The sequence below is a fragment of the Onychomys torridus genome, chromosome 3, assembly GCF_903995425.1.
Source record: "Onychomys torridus chromosome 3, mOncTor1.1, whole genome shotgun sequence".
In the NCBI taxonomy this organism is placed as follows: domain Eukaryota; kingdom Metazoa; phylum Chordata; class Mammalia; order Rodentia; family Cricetidae; genus Onychomys; species Onychomys torridus.
The window spans coordinates 85600238-85618842 of NC_050445.1; the positions used below are offsets into that span (position 1 = coordinate 85600238).

General features: G+C 42.9%; 1 protein-coding gene across 1 annotated transcript in view; it reads right to left on the reverse strand.

The window, feature by feature from the left end:
• LOC118580079 (succinate--CoA ligase [GDP-forming] subunit beta, mitochondrial) overlaps window positions 1–18605 on the reverse strand; it is a gene marked incomplete at its 5' end in the record, with an annotated part of 133545 nt that overhangs the window by 12440 nt on the left and 102500 nt on the right. Inside the window, one exon of the mRNA XM_036181885.1 lies at window positions 9490–9610. Within this exon, the coding sequence (XP_036037778.1) occupies window positions 9490–9610 (121 nt within the window). The remainder of the gene's footprint in view (window positions 1–9489; window positions 9611–18605) is intronic.

The window sequence follows — 18605 nt, forward strand, 5'->3', positions numbered from 1 at the left end:
TTGCTCAGCAAAGAAAGTAATATTTTGATCTGCTCAGTTCTCAATTTCTCACTAGGATGAGAACTCTGATGGGGAGCAACCTGCTGGGTTCCCTCAGAGGCTCAGCCCCTGGGGCTGGTCAGACAGGTGCAGAACAACAAGGCAGTGGTTCTCAGGTAAGCCAAGTAAACAGGCACCTGTGGGATCTGGACTTCTTTGGGAGGCAGAGAGCAGGCTGGCCTTGGCCAGTGGCCACTAGGGCAGAGGTACCAAGAGAGAAGATTAAAGACAGAGAGCACAGATGCCCTCCTCAGAAGTCTCTGGCCTTGATGCCATTAGACCTCACCATAAACCTCCTTTGTGTGATGGTGGTCAAAGAGAATTAGCTGTCTGTCACATCTGCCTCCAGCCATCAACACCGCCTAGCGCATGGGGACATGGCATGCCGCAGGGTTATCTTCTGTAGAGAAGACTCAGTTCACAGCTATGACAAGGCCGCAGTTACCCAGGCGGCAGAGATACTGGTTATGCATATCATCTATCCAGAGGTGAAAAGAGTAAAACTGGAATTGCCTAAGAGAGGAGATAATGCAGATGAAAACTTTCAATCCCTCTTCCGAGGAACGCTTCAGGCTAGCGTCCGCAAAGCTGGTTTTCAGAGCAGGAGCAGCACAGGTTAAACATGACTATCTGCCGATCCATCCAGACACGGTGAAGCAGCTACAGGCATGATTGCCTGCAGTGCCACATGTGGTGTAAGCTGGGGAAGAGGAGGTGAACACTAAGAAGAAGGAGGGTCACTGGGGGAAAGGTGGGATGCTAATTATTAAGGGGAGGAGAGGGGAAGGGTATTTATCACTGCAATGAATAGTGTGAACAGTCCCAGGCAGGACATGTCCGCCAAGAACGCTGAAGGTGGGCTCTGGTGAGGTGGAGAGCAATGCAAGGTGCAGAGTGCATAGAAAAGGGGGGGCTGGAGAAGGGCTGGAGAAGAATGAGAACCAAACACTGGGAGGAGAAGGTGCCACTGACGGGGACAGATGCCTTTAGGAACCAAAGGAGGCGGAAGGGGAGATGGGAGATACACTCAGGCAGCCTTGGGGATGACCCTTGCTAGGCACAGCACAAGAGGACAGGGCTCAAGGAAGAGAAAATGAAAATGCAACTTGGTACCATGCACATAATGGAAACAAGCACCCAAGAGGTCACTGAAACATGGTAAAGGGCAGAGACCAGGAATGTGATCAGCCACAGCAAAGGACCCCGCCTCTGCCATGTACCACTTTCACCCTGCTCAGCCAGTGTCATCCCACCCAGAGCTCTGTCCTGTTTATCCCAGAGAGGAACAGAAACTGCAGGCTCCAACATTCTGTAGGTAACTCCTAGTCAGCCACAGTCCGCCAAGTCCAGTTGTCTTGGTGGGAGACAAAGGCAAAGTGACTTCCTTTATTCATCCTGTGGGCATAAGCTTTGTCACGGCAGCGGACTTGCAGAAGGGATGGCCATCAAGCAAACAGACACAAAGGAAGGCTCGGAGGTTCCTTCTGGCTGCTTTAAAACTCACAGATCTCTTTTCCCTGTCAGCAGATGGATGTTTTCCTTGTGCTCACACTGATGGGAACGCTTGATCGGCATCCCTGCAGTGGTGGCTCTACCGTGTAAGCACTATAGTGGGTGAAGGCCAGAGTGCTCGAGGAAACCAGATGCCTCACCAACTAAGAAGAGCCTCCGGAACCTTACACTCTCCCCTTTCAGTACGTTAGGGAACATTACTGCGGAAGCAAGGCATGGGGGGTGGTGGAGGATAAAGTCTGGAGTGAATGTATACTGTTGCCATGCCAAGGACACCAAAGCCTCAAAGCCATGAAAATGGCAAAGCCTTCCCATGGTGAGGCACAGAGGAACAGCAAAGCCTTTCAGTAACGCAAGTATGAGTGTTTAGAAAGACTAAAAGTATGTGCACACTATCAGACAGAGCTTCCTCTTGCCGGGTCTAAAACCTAAGGTGCTCTCCTACAGACTTCCCGAGACCAGCTAACTTCTTTCCTGTGCTGTACACAATGACCATGCTGAGTTTCTGGGCATAGTAGGTGCACTTCATCAGAGTGCCCACCCTACCCCAGCTCTTCTGGATGTGATGTGGTCTTTGTTTCTTCATTCCCATGCTGCCCCAGTCAGGTTCCAGGATCAAGATTGGAGGATTTGGGAGTAAGGGTAACATAACAACAAAAAGTGCAGGATTCTGGATTTGGAAGAGCTTTGGTAAAAGAAATACAGAATGTTTACACTGCCGAGACAGATCGTTTGGTGCTGGGTGGAAAAATGGAATTTAAAGAGCTGGCTAGGAGAAATGGGATCTGATTTGCAAACTTTCTGGGCTTATAATCATTATTATTAGTTGTTGTTATTAATGAGCTTAACTTAGAATCATAATGTACACCTGAGAAAAGAGCAAATTCTTCCTCAGGCTCCTAAGAGATGTGCTGCAGATTTAAATGGAAGAATGCATTTTTTAAAAGATATGGAAGATGTTAGCAAATCTGGTTGTTACAGAACTGCAAAAATATACACAGGATTTACAGCTTTGTACAGCACATCTGTAACAGCAGACATAGCTGTCCATCATTATGTGTCCCTTTCTCAGCAGTCCCACAGACTATGTTGAATAGGTGAACTGAACAGGGTTCTGTGTACATTCCAGGAAGGGAAGGGCTCACCAGAAACCGTGCTCTTTATCCAGCTAGAAACAGCTCTTTACAAAGGCTCAACTTCTCCCTGGTATGTGGTTGTTACCCAGAAGTCTTTTAAATAAAATGATCCTGGGTCTTGGCTGGTTGAGACACTGAATACATATGATTGTTCAGTAAGGCAAGTGAATGCATGGGATTATGATGTTATCATTTTCAAAGAGGAGAGAAAACTCTTTTTTAACCACAGTAACAACAGTTTGTAATCAGGATATAGCAGAGAACAAGGGCTTGGTATACAAAATTTGGACAAAGCAAGTGTGGCTTGATGGACAAAAACTTCCCCTTTCAGGATGTTTCCAGTGGATTGTGTGTGGGCCAGAGTTGTCATGATATGGTTGGTGAATTCGTGACACTTAGATAAAGATGCTGGGTCTTCCACATAGACCAAAACACAAACAAGCAGGCTGTTTCTTTACTTACAGGAACTAGACACTATTAACCTAACAGGCCATCTGGCTTTGCTATCTTGATTATTAGAATTCTCACAGTTGTGAGGATTAGACAGACAGGCGCTGGAGTGTCTGAGGCTTCGAGAGCACTGGGTCAGGGCTAGTACCAGCAGGGACTCAGGTTTATTCCAATTTTAGTGGAATTGCTCCACCACACATCATTCTCCTCTGTCCTGGGTGAGAAGATCCTCTCATGTCATTCTTCCCTGCTCTCTAGATCACAGCCATGCCACTGGACTCCTGGTCCTGACACCTGCAGCTCTCAGGCTCCCTGTTTTCCTGTTTTTCTCCCTGTTCTGCACACGCCTTGTTGTTCTTCACGTGACAGCTCTGCCGGAGACTCTAGCCAGCACTGCAGGCTCTGGGTAACAGCTTCATTCCTCACTTGGTTCTTTTCCAGATTGCTGCAAAGCCTCCACTCCCCATGGCGGCCTTTGCACCTAGCCAGAGACTAGGCTGTATTCTTACAGTGCCATGAGCACAGGTCCAACTCCAAGGTATGGATTCCTGCTTTCATCCAAAAACTCCCTCTCCCTCCTTGCGAATCACTCAGATCTTATCCATTCAGATTCAACCTGGAAATTCCTCATCTGTAGTATTTATTTTGTAATACTTATTTGGGGCTGGGCACAGCATGCATGCCTATAATGCTAGCACTCTGGGGGTATAGGTGGGAAGATTGGGTGTTAAAGGTCATTGGCTACACAGCTAGTCTCAAAACAAAAAAACAAAAAAACCCCAAACATCATTGTTTGTATGATTAGATTAAAAGCTAAATTAAAAATAAAAATTACTTCTGAAAGTCTCACTTCTTAATTATAGTACTCAATAATGAGTAAAAAGGGGATGATAGATAGGCAAACACACATATATATTATATACAGATGATATAGATGATGATAGATCATAGACAGACAGATAAATATGAATGACACATTCCGGAGCAGAATGGTGGGTACCAGTAGCTGGGAGAGTACAAAGGGACAGGGACAGGCTACTACATTGGGTACTAACTGCATAAAGTAATTGTGGATAGAAATGTTATACTTTTCATAAAGCCAGAATGAAATCTCTTTTCACCATAAAGAATGATATAGCTGAGGTGCATATAGCTTCACTTAATTTAAACATTATACAATGTATATATGTTTTAAACATCCCATTGTACCCCACAGGTGTATATAGTTTTTGTGTTTTTATGTATTAGATTAAAAGTCAAATTAAAAATCAAATGAGGAGCATAATGATGAAACTAGTTGAGACACAAGCATTCAGTTCAAGAGATACATGCTTTCCAGGAATTTGTATTTCCTTAGCTGACATAGCACTGGCCTAGTCTGCTTTAGTTTTATTATGGGGCTGTCTTAGTTAGGGTTTCTATTGCTGAGATGAAACATCATGACCATAAAGCAAGTTGGTGCTGTGGATTATGCTCATTGGTTAATAAAGAGCTGACAAGCCAGTAGCTAGGCAGGAAGTCAGGAGGGAAAGTCAAACTGAGAATGATGGGAATGAGGGTGGAATCAAGAGAGATGCCAGCCAGCCATCAAGCAAGCAGGATGTGTAGAAAATTAGGTAATAAGCCAGGAGCCACATGGCAAAGCATAACTAGAAATATGGGTTAATTTAAATATAAGAGTTAGCTAGTAACAAGACTGAGCTATCAACCGAATATTTATAAATAATATTAAGTCTCTGTGTGGTATTTGAAAGCAGCTGCAAGGACAAGGAGTGGGTGGTCAAGACAGGAAAACTCCTTTTAAAAGTTGGGGATGAAAGGGTTTATTCAGCCTACATTTCCACATGGCTGTTCACCAATGAAGAAAGCCAGGACAGGAACTCAAACAGAGCTTCTGGAGGCAGGAGCTGATGCAGACACCATGGAGAGTGCTACTTACTGGCTTACTTCCCTTGGCTTGCTCAGCCTGCTTTCTTATAGAACCCAGAACCACCAGCCCAGAGATGGCACCACTCACCATGGGCTGGGCCCTCCACCATTGATCACTAATTGAGAAAATGCCTTACAGCTGGATCTCATGGAGGCATTTCCTCAACCGAGGCTCCTTCCTCTGATGACTCAAGCTTGTGTCAAGTTGATACACAAAACCAGCCAGTATAGGGGGCTTTCTGACTTGTACCTTCTCCAAATTCTGCATTTTGTTATCAATGGTCAGAGCTCAGATCACAGTCAGAGCAGAACTCCTTATGTCCCGGTGTTTTCTGTGTGGTAACCACTCAGTCTGGGAAGGGTCTTGTCTTGGTGTTGGGCTGTTAGTCTCTGAGATATTGCACATGCTCTAGGTTCTGCTGTGTTGGTGTGAAAGCCTACATCTCTCTAAGGACACTGATCATATCTGATGCCAATTTGTACAGTGGCGGTAGAGAAAACTTACTAGGACTCCAGAAATACCATATTCACCTGCTTCTTCCCCGTTGGTAAAAGGTGCTTATGACAGAAGAGAAACCAGAGTACAGTAAGGATAGTGGCTGATGCCACCAGGGACAGCCCGGCCTCTGTCAGTCTGGGGAGACAGGGTTGCTCTGAGCTTGTCTTGAGGCATCACTTTCAGTTTCCAGGACACAGACATTATGATCCCATTAGGGCTTCTGAATTTTCGGTGACCCAGGGCTGTCTGCGGCCCCCAAGAAACTGCTAGAAAGACAGAACAGGTTCTCCGAGGGCAAGCCCTCGTAATGTTTACTGTATTGCTCTGTCCTATCATTTTCCATTTCATTTCTCATGTTAACCTTTTACATTTCTACTCATCCTCTCTGATGTTTAAAGCTCTACGACCTGCGCATGGCACTTCTTAGTAACTAATTAACTAATTAAAAAAAAACAAAACAAAACACAAGCACAGACTTTAGAAAAATACTTACTTAAAAGATACAAATCTGATTGTCTAACAAGCTTAGGAATTTCAAAGCTTTTTTCTCTTATCTCAAACAGACGTCTACACAAACATCAGAGACTGTTTAGGGAGATAATCTTGGGTGTGTTGTGGTGCATATTTCTATATATACACGCCCCAGGTACCATGGATCCCTGAATACTTCCGGAATAACAAGCACAGTGTAAAAATAAGAGGAGGGCTAGTTTCAATTTGTGTATGCACATGTATGCTCATGCGTGTGCAGGTGTCTGGGGGTATATGTGCACATATGTGTGCATGTGTGCATGCGTGCGTGTGTGCGTGCGTGCGTGTGTGTGTGTGTGTGTGTGTGTGTGTGCGCGCGCGCGCGCGCGCGCCCAGATTGAGACCAGAGGAAAACCTTGGCTTTTGTTGTTCCACAGGTCCTATTGGCCTTATTGTTTGAGACAGGGTTTCTCACTGGCCTGGAACTCATGAAGTCGGCTGAGAAGACTGGTCAGGGCTTCTCCTGCCTTCACCTCCTCAAGGCTGGGATTCTAAGTGTGGGTCCGGAGAATCAAACTCAGGTTTGGATGCATATTACTCCAGCCTGCTTTCAATTTTCAAAGAAAATTTAAAAAGAAGTAATTTCTTTTCTGGAAACATATAAATAATAATTAATTATTTACATAATCATACTTAAGGTCTCATCAAGGATAGCTGGGAGAAAGCAAGTCCACTGCAAGAATACTTCTAATTATTTCCAAGTGTCAGATACTAATATGATTTGCTTAGAGAGATTTCCCCCCTCCCACATGAACACAAGCTCATGAGTTGGCTTTTACAACATGAGGACCAAGGGTCACTTTGAATCTAAAAACAGTTTGACATCAACATTTTAATCAGAATTATAACTAATGCTGATGATCCCATTAACTCCTTGGCCAGCATTCTGCATTGTAGTGTCACCAATCATTGGCTTTTGTTAGTTTTACAGAAATCAATTATGCTGTCTCTGAACTTCTACAATGAGTTAATTCCATGGAATGTTCTAGTGTCTGCACTGAACTTTGCTGCCTGGAGTTTCTGCCACCCTACTTTCTCCCTGCAATCATTGTTTCTATCAAGTCCATGCTGTCCTGGTCTTGGGTTGCAAAGCAGGCAGTTTCAGGTGAGGAAAAAGCTGTATGGCAGAGAGGAGAGAGATGAAGGAGACAGACAGTAGGCTGCGGCTCTCTGGACTCTGCATCAGGGGAGGAGGTGTACACAGTGCTGCCCGACTACTTGCAGACTTCATCTCTAGAAGCCCAGCAGAGCCTGGGGAACCTGGGCTTTCCCTAAGGTGAGACTGAAGAAACCGACTCACTGGGGCTGCTGAATTTTACAACCAGAATGCAATGGCAATGTGGATGGCTTTCTGGAATTTTCCTATTAAAATGCTTCTCAGATATGGGAAGGTTCTCTAGGCTAAACTGTCACACAGTAGTGGTCACAAATGACACTAAGATGGGGTTGACTTCGGTGAGGATGAGGTTACCATGATAGTCATGTGATGGTGGGTGAAGCTGCAGATGCATGAGCATGGAAGGAAGGCAAAGGCCACACTGAACTCGAGGTCACTGATATCCCACTCCACACTCACCATAAAAACCATGTTTCAAGTGACAGGTGATAAAAAGAATATTAACTTTATTAAGCCTTGGCCCTTGAGCACTATTTGATGCCCTACTCAATCAAACAGGACATTTACAGGAAACATTTCTGCACCTGAGCACTGGGCTAAGCTACCTGATTAACTATGGTGGCTGTCTCTAAGAAGATGCACTCTGCACACAAGCATGGGCCTGAGTGGTTCACACTACCATGGAACACCGTAATTACTTCAAAGACCAATCAACACACTATGCTACTCCAACTTGGTTATTTTGAGATATTTCCTCAAATACGAGTGAAGTGAACTTGTCATGTAAAGGACAACAACTATTTTGTAGTTGAAGATAAAATTTATATTTTAAACAGGAAATGCAAATTCTTGAAAATCTATATCTGCCACTGGGAACCTGGCAGCGTCACAGTACTTCAAAGCTGTCCTCATAGGAGTGGTATTGGTAGTTACAAACATGGATTTGGGGGTATTGTATTTTGAAATGTGTCAACCTTTGGAATGTGTGCATAACTGAAATAAAACAATGATCAGAGCACGAGGTTACACCATGCATAGGTGAAATCAATTTAGCATGAGGCCCACAAAGGGACTGGAAATAGCAGGTCTGAGAACTTCCTTGAGCCACCTTCCTGTTTCACACCAGAGCACCCTCATTCAGTAAGGAAGCTGGTCGAGGCCTTCAGTGCAGCACCAAGGAAGAAACTACCAGCTACATGGGGAGAGGACTAAATAGCTCAGCTGGGTGCGGCACTGTGCATCTGCGGTCCTTGGCAGGCTGCACCTGGGGATTGTGAATTCTACATTAGCTTGGGTCCCACAGCAAATTCAAGGCCAGCTTGGACACATAAGGAGACCCCATTTTAAAAACAAAGCAAAACAAAAACCAAAAAACCAAAAAACCAAGGCATCCCCTCCTATGTCCAAATGCATGTCCTTGAGGCTAGACCTTAAAACAAAGTCTTACAGGAGTTAATACAGATGCCCACATTAAGATAGATAGGTAAGGGAGTTGTAAAACACCATCACTGGTCTTATTAAAGATTTAAAAGCTATGTTTACAAAGATACTCTATATACAAATATACACACATATGTATATCATCTCCCTTGATCTTGGTTTCCCTCCTACACTATCAGCTTCTTAAAGTTTTCTTATAGATTTCATTCAATCATGAAAATTTATTTGTCTTGACTCTTTTGAGAGAAAAGAAACCAAAGTCACTTAATCTTTCTATTTATTTGTTTATTTATTTTTGGTTTTTTGAGACAGGGTTTCTCTGTGTAGTCTGGTTGTCTTGGAACTTGCTCTGTAGACCAGGCTGGCCTCGAACTCACAGAAGTTTACATGCTTCTGCCACCCGAGTGCTAGGATTTAAGGTGTGCACCAGCAGCACCACCCAGTCAAAATTCACTTCATTTTAATTTTGCAACAATGTTGCAATTTTCTATTTTATGTCTAGCTATTGTTAATTTCTTACTGTGCCTACTTTATAAACTGAACCTACCATAGCACTGTATGTAGGAGAAAAGAGAGCACATATGCTGGCATGTGTACAGTGGAGTCTGTAATACAAGGGCTTTAGCTGTGGAATCAGTAAATCTGGACCGACCTAAGCCCACAGTGAGTGTCTGAGGAGCTGCACACCCCTGCTGGAGGCCCAGAGAAGTCTGGGCATACTGTGTCTGCTGCCTCTCATTACCCAGTTTCCTGTCACCAGGAAGTTTGTGAGTCTGGAGCATGCTGGCACATCCCTGTGGAATGGGATACTAGTGCTGGAAATTCCTGGGACCTACCTTCAAGCCGGACCACCAGGGGAACCTTCAGTTCTAGCTCCCGGCAGGCTTTGGTGATCCCATTGGCAATGATGGCACAATTGACGATCCCACCAAAGATATTGACAAGGATGGCTTCCACCTGAAATTCCAAACAGGAAGGTGTCATCAGAATTGGGGCAGACAACGTCCTCAAACCAACCGGTTAAGTAACAGCTGGGACAGCTAAATAAGCCTTCTTAATTTCTATTATTTTATGCAGAGCAAGAAATACTAAAAACAGTCAAGAATGTCACAAGAATTAAGCTTCAGTAACGGATAAGTAACAATATATAACATTATTAACCCACATAGTCTCATGAACTGAGACAGATTCCCCAAATTAATCCAATTTCTGTTCATTTCTCCATTTATTATATGCTGCCCTCTAGGTTTCTTAAATACTGTTTTTGGAACTGGTTTATTATTTTTTCAAATGAAAATTATCATTAAAAAATTCATGTATTTAAGCCAGGCAGTGGTGGCGCACGCCTTTAATCCCAGCACTCAGGAGGCAGAGGCAGATGGATCTCTGTGAGTTCGAGGCCAGCCTGGTCTACAGAGTGAGATCCAGGAAAGGCACCAAAACTACACAGAGAAACCCTGTCTCGAAAAAAAAAAAAAATCATGTATTTATTTTTCTGTTCTTTATGATGTGTGCTTAAATTTCGTTCTTGTGCCTAGCACAACAGTTTTAAAATTGGAACTTGGTATGTGCTGTCTGCATTAATAGGTAAAGACTCCAACCATGCTTCTTAATAGCCTTTTAATATGCTGGAGGCATATTCTTAAAATCCAGACATAATTTAATTATCTTAGATAACAATCTTTTTGATGAAAAAAATGAAAGGGGGGCACTCTATATCACCATTATAAAATGAGCCAAGTCGCTAACAGGAACTTTTCAAAAATGTAAATTTAAATCCATCATGTTCACTTGTTTGTACAGATTCCACACTCAGAGTCACATGGGGTAAAAAGAATATTGTACTTGTCTTAACTTGATAAATAGGTATAAGAAAAATCCTGTATAACTAACACAAAGAATGAGCTAATGAAGATAATTCATTGTGTAGATTAATTGATAACACCCACAGAAAGTAGTTATTCATCAAGCTCGAGGCATCAAAATTACAATGCAGCAGCAATTAAACTATGCTACACTAACTGCAAAGCATGTATCTATATGCGGCCTGCCATTTTAGATCCTATGGGTTCCATACGATAAATTAACTGCAGATAACAAAGGAGAAAAGAATACATTACATTTCTATAGCATTTAACTCTAGAATGTGTCATTACATGAATTCTTGGCCATCTGTAGTAGAAAAGGTGATGGGGCTTGAAAGTCACAAAGCCAACACACAGCAGTGGCACAGCTGTATCTACTGGTTGTTCATCAAGCTGGCTGCTGAGGCTACAACCTGGTTAAGCTACATAACTTCTCTTGAATATGGTATCCTCATCTGAAGGATGCGAGTCACAGTCCCTGGTCCATAAGACTGCTGAAGGGTGGCAGTGAGATGATACCTGTGCACTATTAAGCAACTTGCTCTTAGTGTACCTGCTTAATGGATATTTATACATGATTTTTCCAGCAGGCAATGCCACTATAGGACAGACTACCCAGACTATGAATAGGAAACCTTTTCCAATATGTAATAGGAGCACAGCGACTAAACTTTAATAAAAAGGTGACTGCTTAGTCATAAAATAAATAGTATTTTCAAGCCTATCAGGGACTGGGGCTACTCCCAAGAAAGAAACCTCCTATATCCATTCACAGCAGGTTAACTGGTAAGCAGAAGCCTGCTTTCTAATGACAACTATTAAATGCTGTTAGCACTGATGCTTAGTAGAGCAGTCATTTCCAGATAACTGTGGGATGGAGGGGAACTTGCCAGAACAATAGAAGAAAAAGCCCTCATGAGCAATAACACCTCTATGGGGTCTGAGACAGAACAGTAGAGGCACTCACTAGCATTTATGAGGAAGAACCGGGCATTCCAGTAAAGCACAGACTGGTACCCGTGACCTCTACAATGTAATGACAAGCTCATGTGGCAGCATCTCTCTGAGTTGTGGGGAGTCAACTTCATCGGAAACTATGTGGTTGTTCTGTACAGTTCACATGAAAGTAGGTGAGCTTATGGAAACAGGCAGCAGTGGAGGGGGTGAGAAAGAGATGATGTCTGTGACCCTGTGACAATTCTACTTAGTGGGGGAATGCCCTGGACTGGGTGTCACACAAACTGTGAATGTCTCAGTGGGTGTCAAGTCCCATGAGCCTCTCACATAACAGTGCCTCACTGTGCTCAGCAGGAGTCCCACATTAAACACAGGTTCACAGAACCACCTTTATCTGAGGAAAGCAACACATTTAGCCAGTGTTCAGCCCCAGGATCTTAAGTAGGAGGATGTAATCAGGACAGAGACAGAGAGGGCACCCACACAACTCAAGAGAAACAGCTGGACTCGAGGCAAGCAGGACAATGTGGCTGAGTCAGGGCCGGGGCTAGAAGCACAGCTTCTCTGGCTTATTCCTTCCATTTTCAGAGCTGAATGACAGCAAGATTTGACAGCAGCTTCCACTGGGAAGCTTTTCTGTAGGACGAGCAACAGCAGACATACACAGGCTGCTTCGCTTAGGACATGATGGGTCTGCTCAGGACACAGTGTCCCGTGGAGCCCTGGCAGAAAAAGGTGCCTCCTGGGTCGAGAGCGCGTCCTAGCAGGCTTTGCAACTCTCGGCTTCCTTCCCACTGTAGAGTAATTTGCTGCAGTCATGCACTTTAATGGAAATCTGATTTAAGGTTTCACTCTGGGCCAATTTCTATAATTAACTACTGTAATCTGCTAGCTCAAACTGAGAATGAAATTAAGACAGTTTAAAAATGAAAGCCCTGTGACATCATTATTATTATTTAGCATTTATAAAGCATGTCACACTTTCAATGGTGCTTCACATTTTCATTCATTTTACAACCACAAGCTGCTGCTCCATGATAATAGCAAAAGCAGTTTTTAAGTTTTTACTGTCTGCTTGTTTTTTGGCACAAAGAATTAAAACAACAACAACAACAAGAACAAACCTCCTCCTCCTACACTGTAGGTCTCCATAAATGTTCAGAGCTGTTCCTAGCAGATTCTGAAGTAGAGGAACAGAGGCATTTCCAAGTTTTGGGTGAGAATCCTCAGAGTTGCTATTTACTGTTGCACAAAGTAAAGATCATCTAAGGAGGCAGTGATGGTGCCAGATAGAGCCCAGGTCCCCAGGTCCCAGACAGCTGCCCCTGCAGCACAGTTTGGGACAACAGCTGGCAGCTGTGCAGGTGGTTGGGCCACCCAAATGTAAGCTCTCAAATGTCTCTGTGTGTTTGGATTTCCAAAACACATGCTGACCACAGATTACAGTCTATAATTAAAAGAATGAACTTCACAAGCAGAAAAGCTGAAGTCATTGCTATTTGCTAAGCCCCCTTCAACACCAGATAAACAAATAACAAAAACCAACAATGAACCCCTTTGCTGTAGCTGATGAACATTAGGGGTTCTCACCAGATGAACTTCTACATCCATGTTTGGAATGTTCCAGAAGTCCTAAAGCTATTGCTCTGACAGAGCATGTCCTTAAATGCAGAGTGGTAATAATTGAATGTATGTGCACAAACGGTGGTGGAGAGCTGCAAGGGACTTTATTTTAGCATGCATATTTCTGGGAAGTCCATAATGAAGAATGAATACATTAATTTTCATAAACAAGACTCCGCTTATATGACTGACAAATGAGTATCACATGAGGCAGGTATAATTTTCATCCCCAATTTATAGATTAGGAAACTGAGAGGAGGGAAAACCACTGGGGCTACAGCTTAATGACTAGCAAGCATTCTTTAGTGCTAGCAAAATTATGAGGCCCTGAGACATGCAAGGTTTAATATCTTCTTTTACTGATTATGCCAAGTCAATCTTCAATATGGGAGGTACATAATACTTACTCTATTTTACAGATGAAAAAAGCTGAGACTCAAAGAGGTGAAGAAATATAAGGTGTCAGACTATGTGAACAGTATGTTGAGCTAAAAACCACACTTCTTTTTCTTTAGTAGTACCAGTTCTTTTTTAAATTAAATGCCAGTGATCAAAAGAAAACAGGCTATCTATTTAATAGTCATGCTTGAGGGTCCACTCTGAGCTAGGCACTACTAAAATCATCTAGATTGGCAGGAAAATAATCAAATCAGGCAAAAGTGGTCTTTATCTGCATCTGAAATTGCAAAACTCCACTAGGTTATGGAGCAAAGAAGCAGAGACACCATGAGAACCAGAGGGTAAGTCAGGCAAGCGAGGGCACAGACAGAAAAGGCAGGTGAATCAAGAGCAGAAGAGCACCAGAAGCGGGCACACCTGGGAAAGGTTGAGGGACTGGAGGAACTGTGCCTCTGAGAAAGTGAAAGAGAACTTGAACTAGGAGCTGAAGTGTGAGAAATGAGAGACTGGCCCCCAGCATCAAACCATGAAGGATTTCACATGAAGGGTTCACTGTGAGGCAAGTGTTGAAAAGGCTGTGTATTCCTACATACACCTCAGTGAGACCAGGTAGGGAACTCACATACATCCAGCATCTGTGGTGGTATTGTGTTCCCCGAAATATTGTGCACGCTAATAAACTTATCTGGGGTCAGAGGACAGGACGGCCACAATATTAAACATAGAGGTTAGATAGTGGTAGCACATGCCTTTAATCCCAGCACTCGGGAGGCAGAGCCAGGCGATCTCTGTGAGTTCGAGGCCAGCCTGGACTACCAAGTGAGTTCCAGGAAAAGGCACAAAGTTACACAGAGAAAGCCTGTCTTGGAGGGGAAAAAAAAGAAAGAAAGAAAGCTGATTAACACCAGGGAAAGATCGACTTTGGACTACAAACTGCTTAGGACAATTTTGAGATGGCTGGCTGAGATGATCCAGCCTGATAGACTACCTGAATAAGGACTTGAAACAAGAAGACTTGACAATTAACCCAAAAATTTTCTTTTCAGGATCCCCTAAAGATGGAAGTAATTTTAAGAAAACAATGCCCACATCCCCAAGAGGTGGGATGGGAGGTTTTTGGTCTTTTAATGAGTTTTGGATATTGTCATTGTTTACAATGGTTGGTTACAAGTTGTTAATTATTAATGGTCATAAAAGATAGGACACAGGAAGTAGGTCTCTTGTGGAGAGGAAAGGCAGCAGCAGCAGTGAAGGGTAAGTTTTTCAGCTCTTAACTATTGCTCTGACCTCCTGGCTTTTAACTCACAATTGGCTCTGTGTTTCTTATTTAACAGGATGGTTCCATCTACAAGCATTCACCATACATTTATAGCAAACTCACAAGATAGCTGTATTATTTCCATTTATGGTCAAATGGCGGCTCAGGAAGAAATAAAGTTGTGTTCACAGTTGTCATAGCTCATGCCAGTACGTCTGTTTCCACACACATGCCACATGCCGGGATGTCTGCAAGAGCTGGCAGTCTTGGGGCAGCTAGTAATGTGCTTGAGGAGCTAGTCGCTTTCTATTAAGGATGAGTCAGCAAACCTTCTGGGCTCAGGGAGCCAGGTTCTTTTACAACGACACAGCTTGGTCATTGTAACTATTCAAGGATACCACATAAACAAAAAAGTTTGTCTGTGTTCCAAGAGCCTTTCTTAACAAAAACTAGTGGGGGCTGGTTTGGCCTGTGAGATGACTAACTTCCAATGTGGACATGGTTTGCTTCACTCAGCTCCCCTCAAACCCACTGCAAGGCTGCCATCACTCTCTCCTCCTTGAATCCTCGGTGGTTTCTCTGACAGCACTCTTCAGATTTTAAGTTGTCTGTGTTGCATCATTTTCTGGCCATCACTAACAACTGCAGGTACCCAGGCTATTTAAGAAGACCATAATATAGGTATACCCATTCCAATCTACTACTATTCCTTAAAATGAAACGAAATAAAACAAGAACAAAAATTATACCATTCACAAGTCCACAAATGGAACCTTTGCTTTCTTGACCACTGCTAGCAGTGAACAAGTGTGAATCATTGCCATTTTGCAATGGCTGCTACAAATTATTAAGTACTACGCTGTATTTCAAAGATGATACAGCAGGCTGGGGGATGGCTCTGTTACTACACTTCATTTAGAATATGCTACAGCAAGCTGGGGGTGGGAGGTGGGGCTCAGTGGGTAAAGTGCTTGCTGCGTAAGTATGGAGATCTGAGTTTGGTATGGCAGCATGTACCTGTAAATATGATGCTGGAAGGGCAGTCAGGAGGATCCTAGGGCTCAATGTCACCCAGCCTAGCTGAAACAGTAAGCAACAGATTCAGTGAGAGACCACCATAGATAGATAGATAGATAGATAGACAGACAGACAGACAGACAGACAGATAGATGGATGGATAGATGAGGTGGAGCATAGGAGAAGATGCCAAAGTTGACTTTTAGCCTCCACAAGTATATGCATGGGTGAGCACACCTGCACATGTACATGTACATACACCGATACATGAACACACATAACAATGCACTATATACATGAAGCACAGTAAATCAGCTACTGCTTTATTTCTGTCCATTCCAATGTGGCATGTTAATTTAGTGCCACTGCAGTAGGCAACAGTGTGATAAAACTCAAGCAAGCATGTTTATATTAGGTGAGATAAGGACCTTTTTTAAAAACACGCTTATTTAATTCTGAACACTGTTGCTCTTGTCTAAACATCTGTTTTTTCTAAAGCTGGTTTCTCATTTTTGTTGGTATTTTCCTGCAGAATTCTAATCATGTCTTCTAATCCACTGGCAACCAATGAAGGAACATAAATGGTGAAGGAAATTAGATGCAGCTTAGATAATTGATGTTTGTACGCTTGGCTTTAATAAAAACACTCTGCTAAATTAGAGGGAAGTCTAAATGGATTCAGTCAATAAGGAAGTATTCAGGTGAGGAATCTAATCTCAGGCTTTGTCGTAATCTTACAAATAGACCGACAGATCAGTTCAACTGGGACAGGATTTGCTTTTGCTGAAATCTGAGTGACTGTGGCAAGTCAGGTCTGCTCTGCCAGCCTGAGGTTCCTTCTCAGAGTTGGAATGTTTGGTCTCACCTCTTGAGACCAAAGGGACAGGTTCCAGGACTCCCCTCCCCAACTTGCAGAAAGAGGAAAGCTGCAGATGTTGGAGCTCTTTGTGTTAAATGACATATTTGCATATCACCTCCCTGTGTCCTCACATATTCTTAAAGCATCTCTAGGTCATTTATAATACCTGATCCAATGCAAATCCCAGGCAAATATGTGTTACACTTACATGTAATGGCAAGAAAAAGCATGTAGATATTTAATACAATTTTTTCCCTCCAAAGATTTTCATTCTGAGGTTGGCTTAACACTGAGGTATGGACTCTCACTGTGGGCTGATCCATACTTTCTTTGAGTGAACGCATCCATATACAAATAGCTACAAAAAAAAACCCCAAAAAACAAACAAACAAACAAAAACAAAAAACCAAAACCAAAACCAAAAAAAAAAAACCAAAACCCAAACCCAGTATTTTCTGAAAAACACCATCACTATCTCCGTGTGTGTGTGTGTGTGTGTGTGTGTGTGTGTGTGTGTGTGTGTGTGTGTGTTTAATTTAAGGAAAAAAAGAAACTCTTTTAGTGTGTTCATAATACATCCTAAAAATCTCAGCCTGAAAAAAAAAATGCCCTCTGCATCCCCCTCCACAGCAAGCAACATTCTGGCATTTTAAATTCACCAATCAAAGAGAACACAACCATTTCCTTCAACCTTTGTCAACAGGAGAACAGCAAGGGCACCTGGTGGGGGACACCATTGAGGAACATGTTTTGATAAGGAGCCACGCTCCCGCTCAGTCTGACTTGGGAGAACAGCTGGAGGGAACAAGAAAACAGGACTCACTAGTCCTACATCTGTGTATTCTCTTTGGGAATTCTTCTTTCCTGGTTGACACTGCCCCATAAGAGCAAGTAACATTCCATGGAGGATTAATGTAATAAAGTGCCAATTCTCCTTGGTGCCAAGAGAAACCTGCTAAATACACAGAAACTTAGCTTAAAAAACAATGTTTCAGCTCACAGAGCTGCAGGCAACAGATTCAGTTCTGATCCAAACCAGTCTTCCAGTAGCCCTGTGCTTGTCCCACCCACTCCAGCTGCCTGTCACTAGTGACTCCTGTGATTAGGCAGGAGCCTCTACTCCATTTTGGCCTCTCTACCAAGTGCCAAGGACATACTCTAAAGTCCCATTTACTCATATCTAAATATTGCTTTTAAATTTCGCTGCTCAATTAAAACTAAGAGTAAGATGTCTTTAATAATTTTCAAAAATAAAACAATTACATTTCTCCCTTCCCCTTCCTTTCTCCGAGCCCTCCTGTATGCCCTTCCTTACCCTCCTTCAAATCCATGGCCTCTTTTTATCACTAATTGTTGTTGCATGTACAGATGCATATGTATATACGTGTATATTCCTATACATGAATATAACCTATTCAGTCCATACAATGTTACCTGCACATAAGTTTTCAGGGACATCCATTTGGCATTAGAAAACCAATTGGTGTGCTCTTCTCTGGGGAAAGACCAAATGAGCTTTAGTTCTCCACAACCAAAAAATGCTTTATTTGTAAAAGAATTTTCTGGAGTTTTTAGTGTGCGGTACCAATTTAGAAAGAGATAAAAGGTAGAAAAGTAGGTCTTGGTCTTCAAAACCTGTGCTGTGGTCTGACCTAGAAGGCAAAGCCCCCAGAAGACCCTCTGACACTGAGAATCATTCCTTTCATACTGTTTAGTTTGTAATTATGACCAACCAAGAAAACTGTAATGACCAAAAAAAAAAAAAAAAAAAAAAAAAAAATCTATCTTCAGAGAGAAAATGAATGCAGACTTTTAGGAAAAGGTACAGAATGGATACTGAAGCCATGGTGATAACATGCTTTGTGAGTGGTTGTTTGGAATGCCGTATTGATACGATGATGGGGCTGCATCCTAGACCCAGGGGAGAGTTGGGCTAGGAGTACGAGAGTTAAAACAACTGTATTATATAGTTGT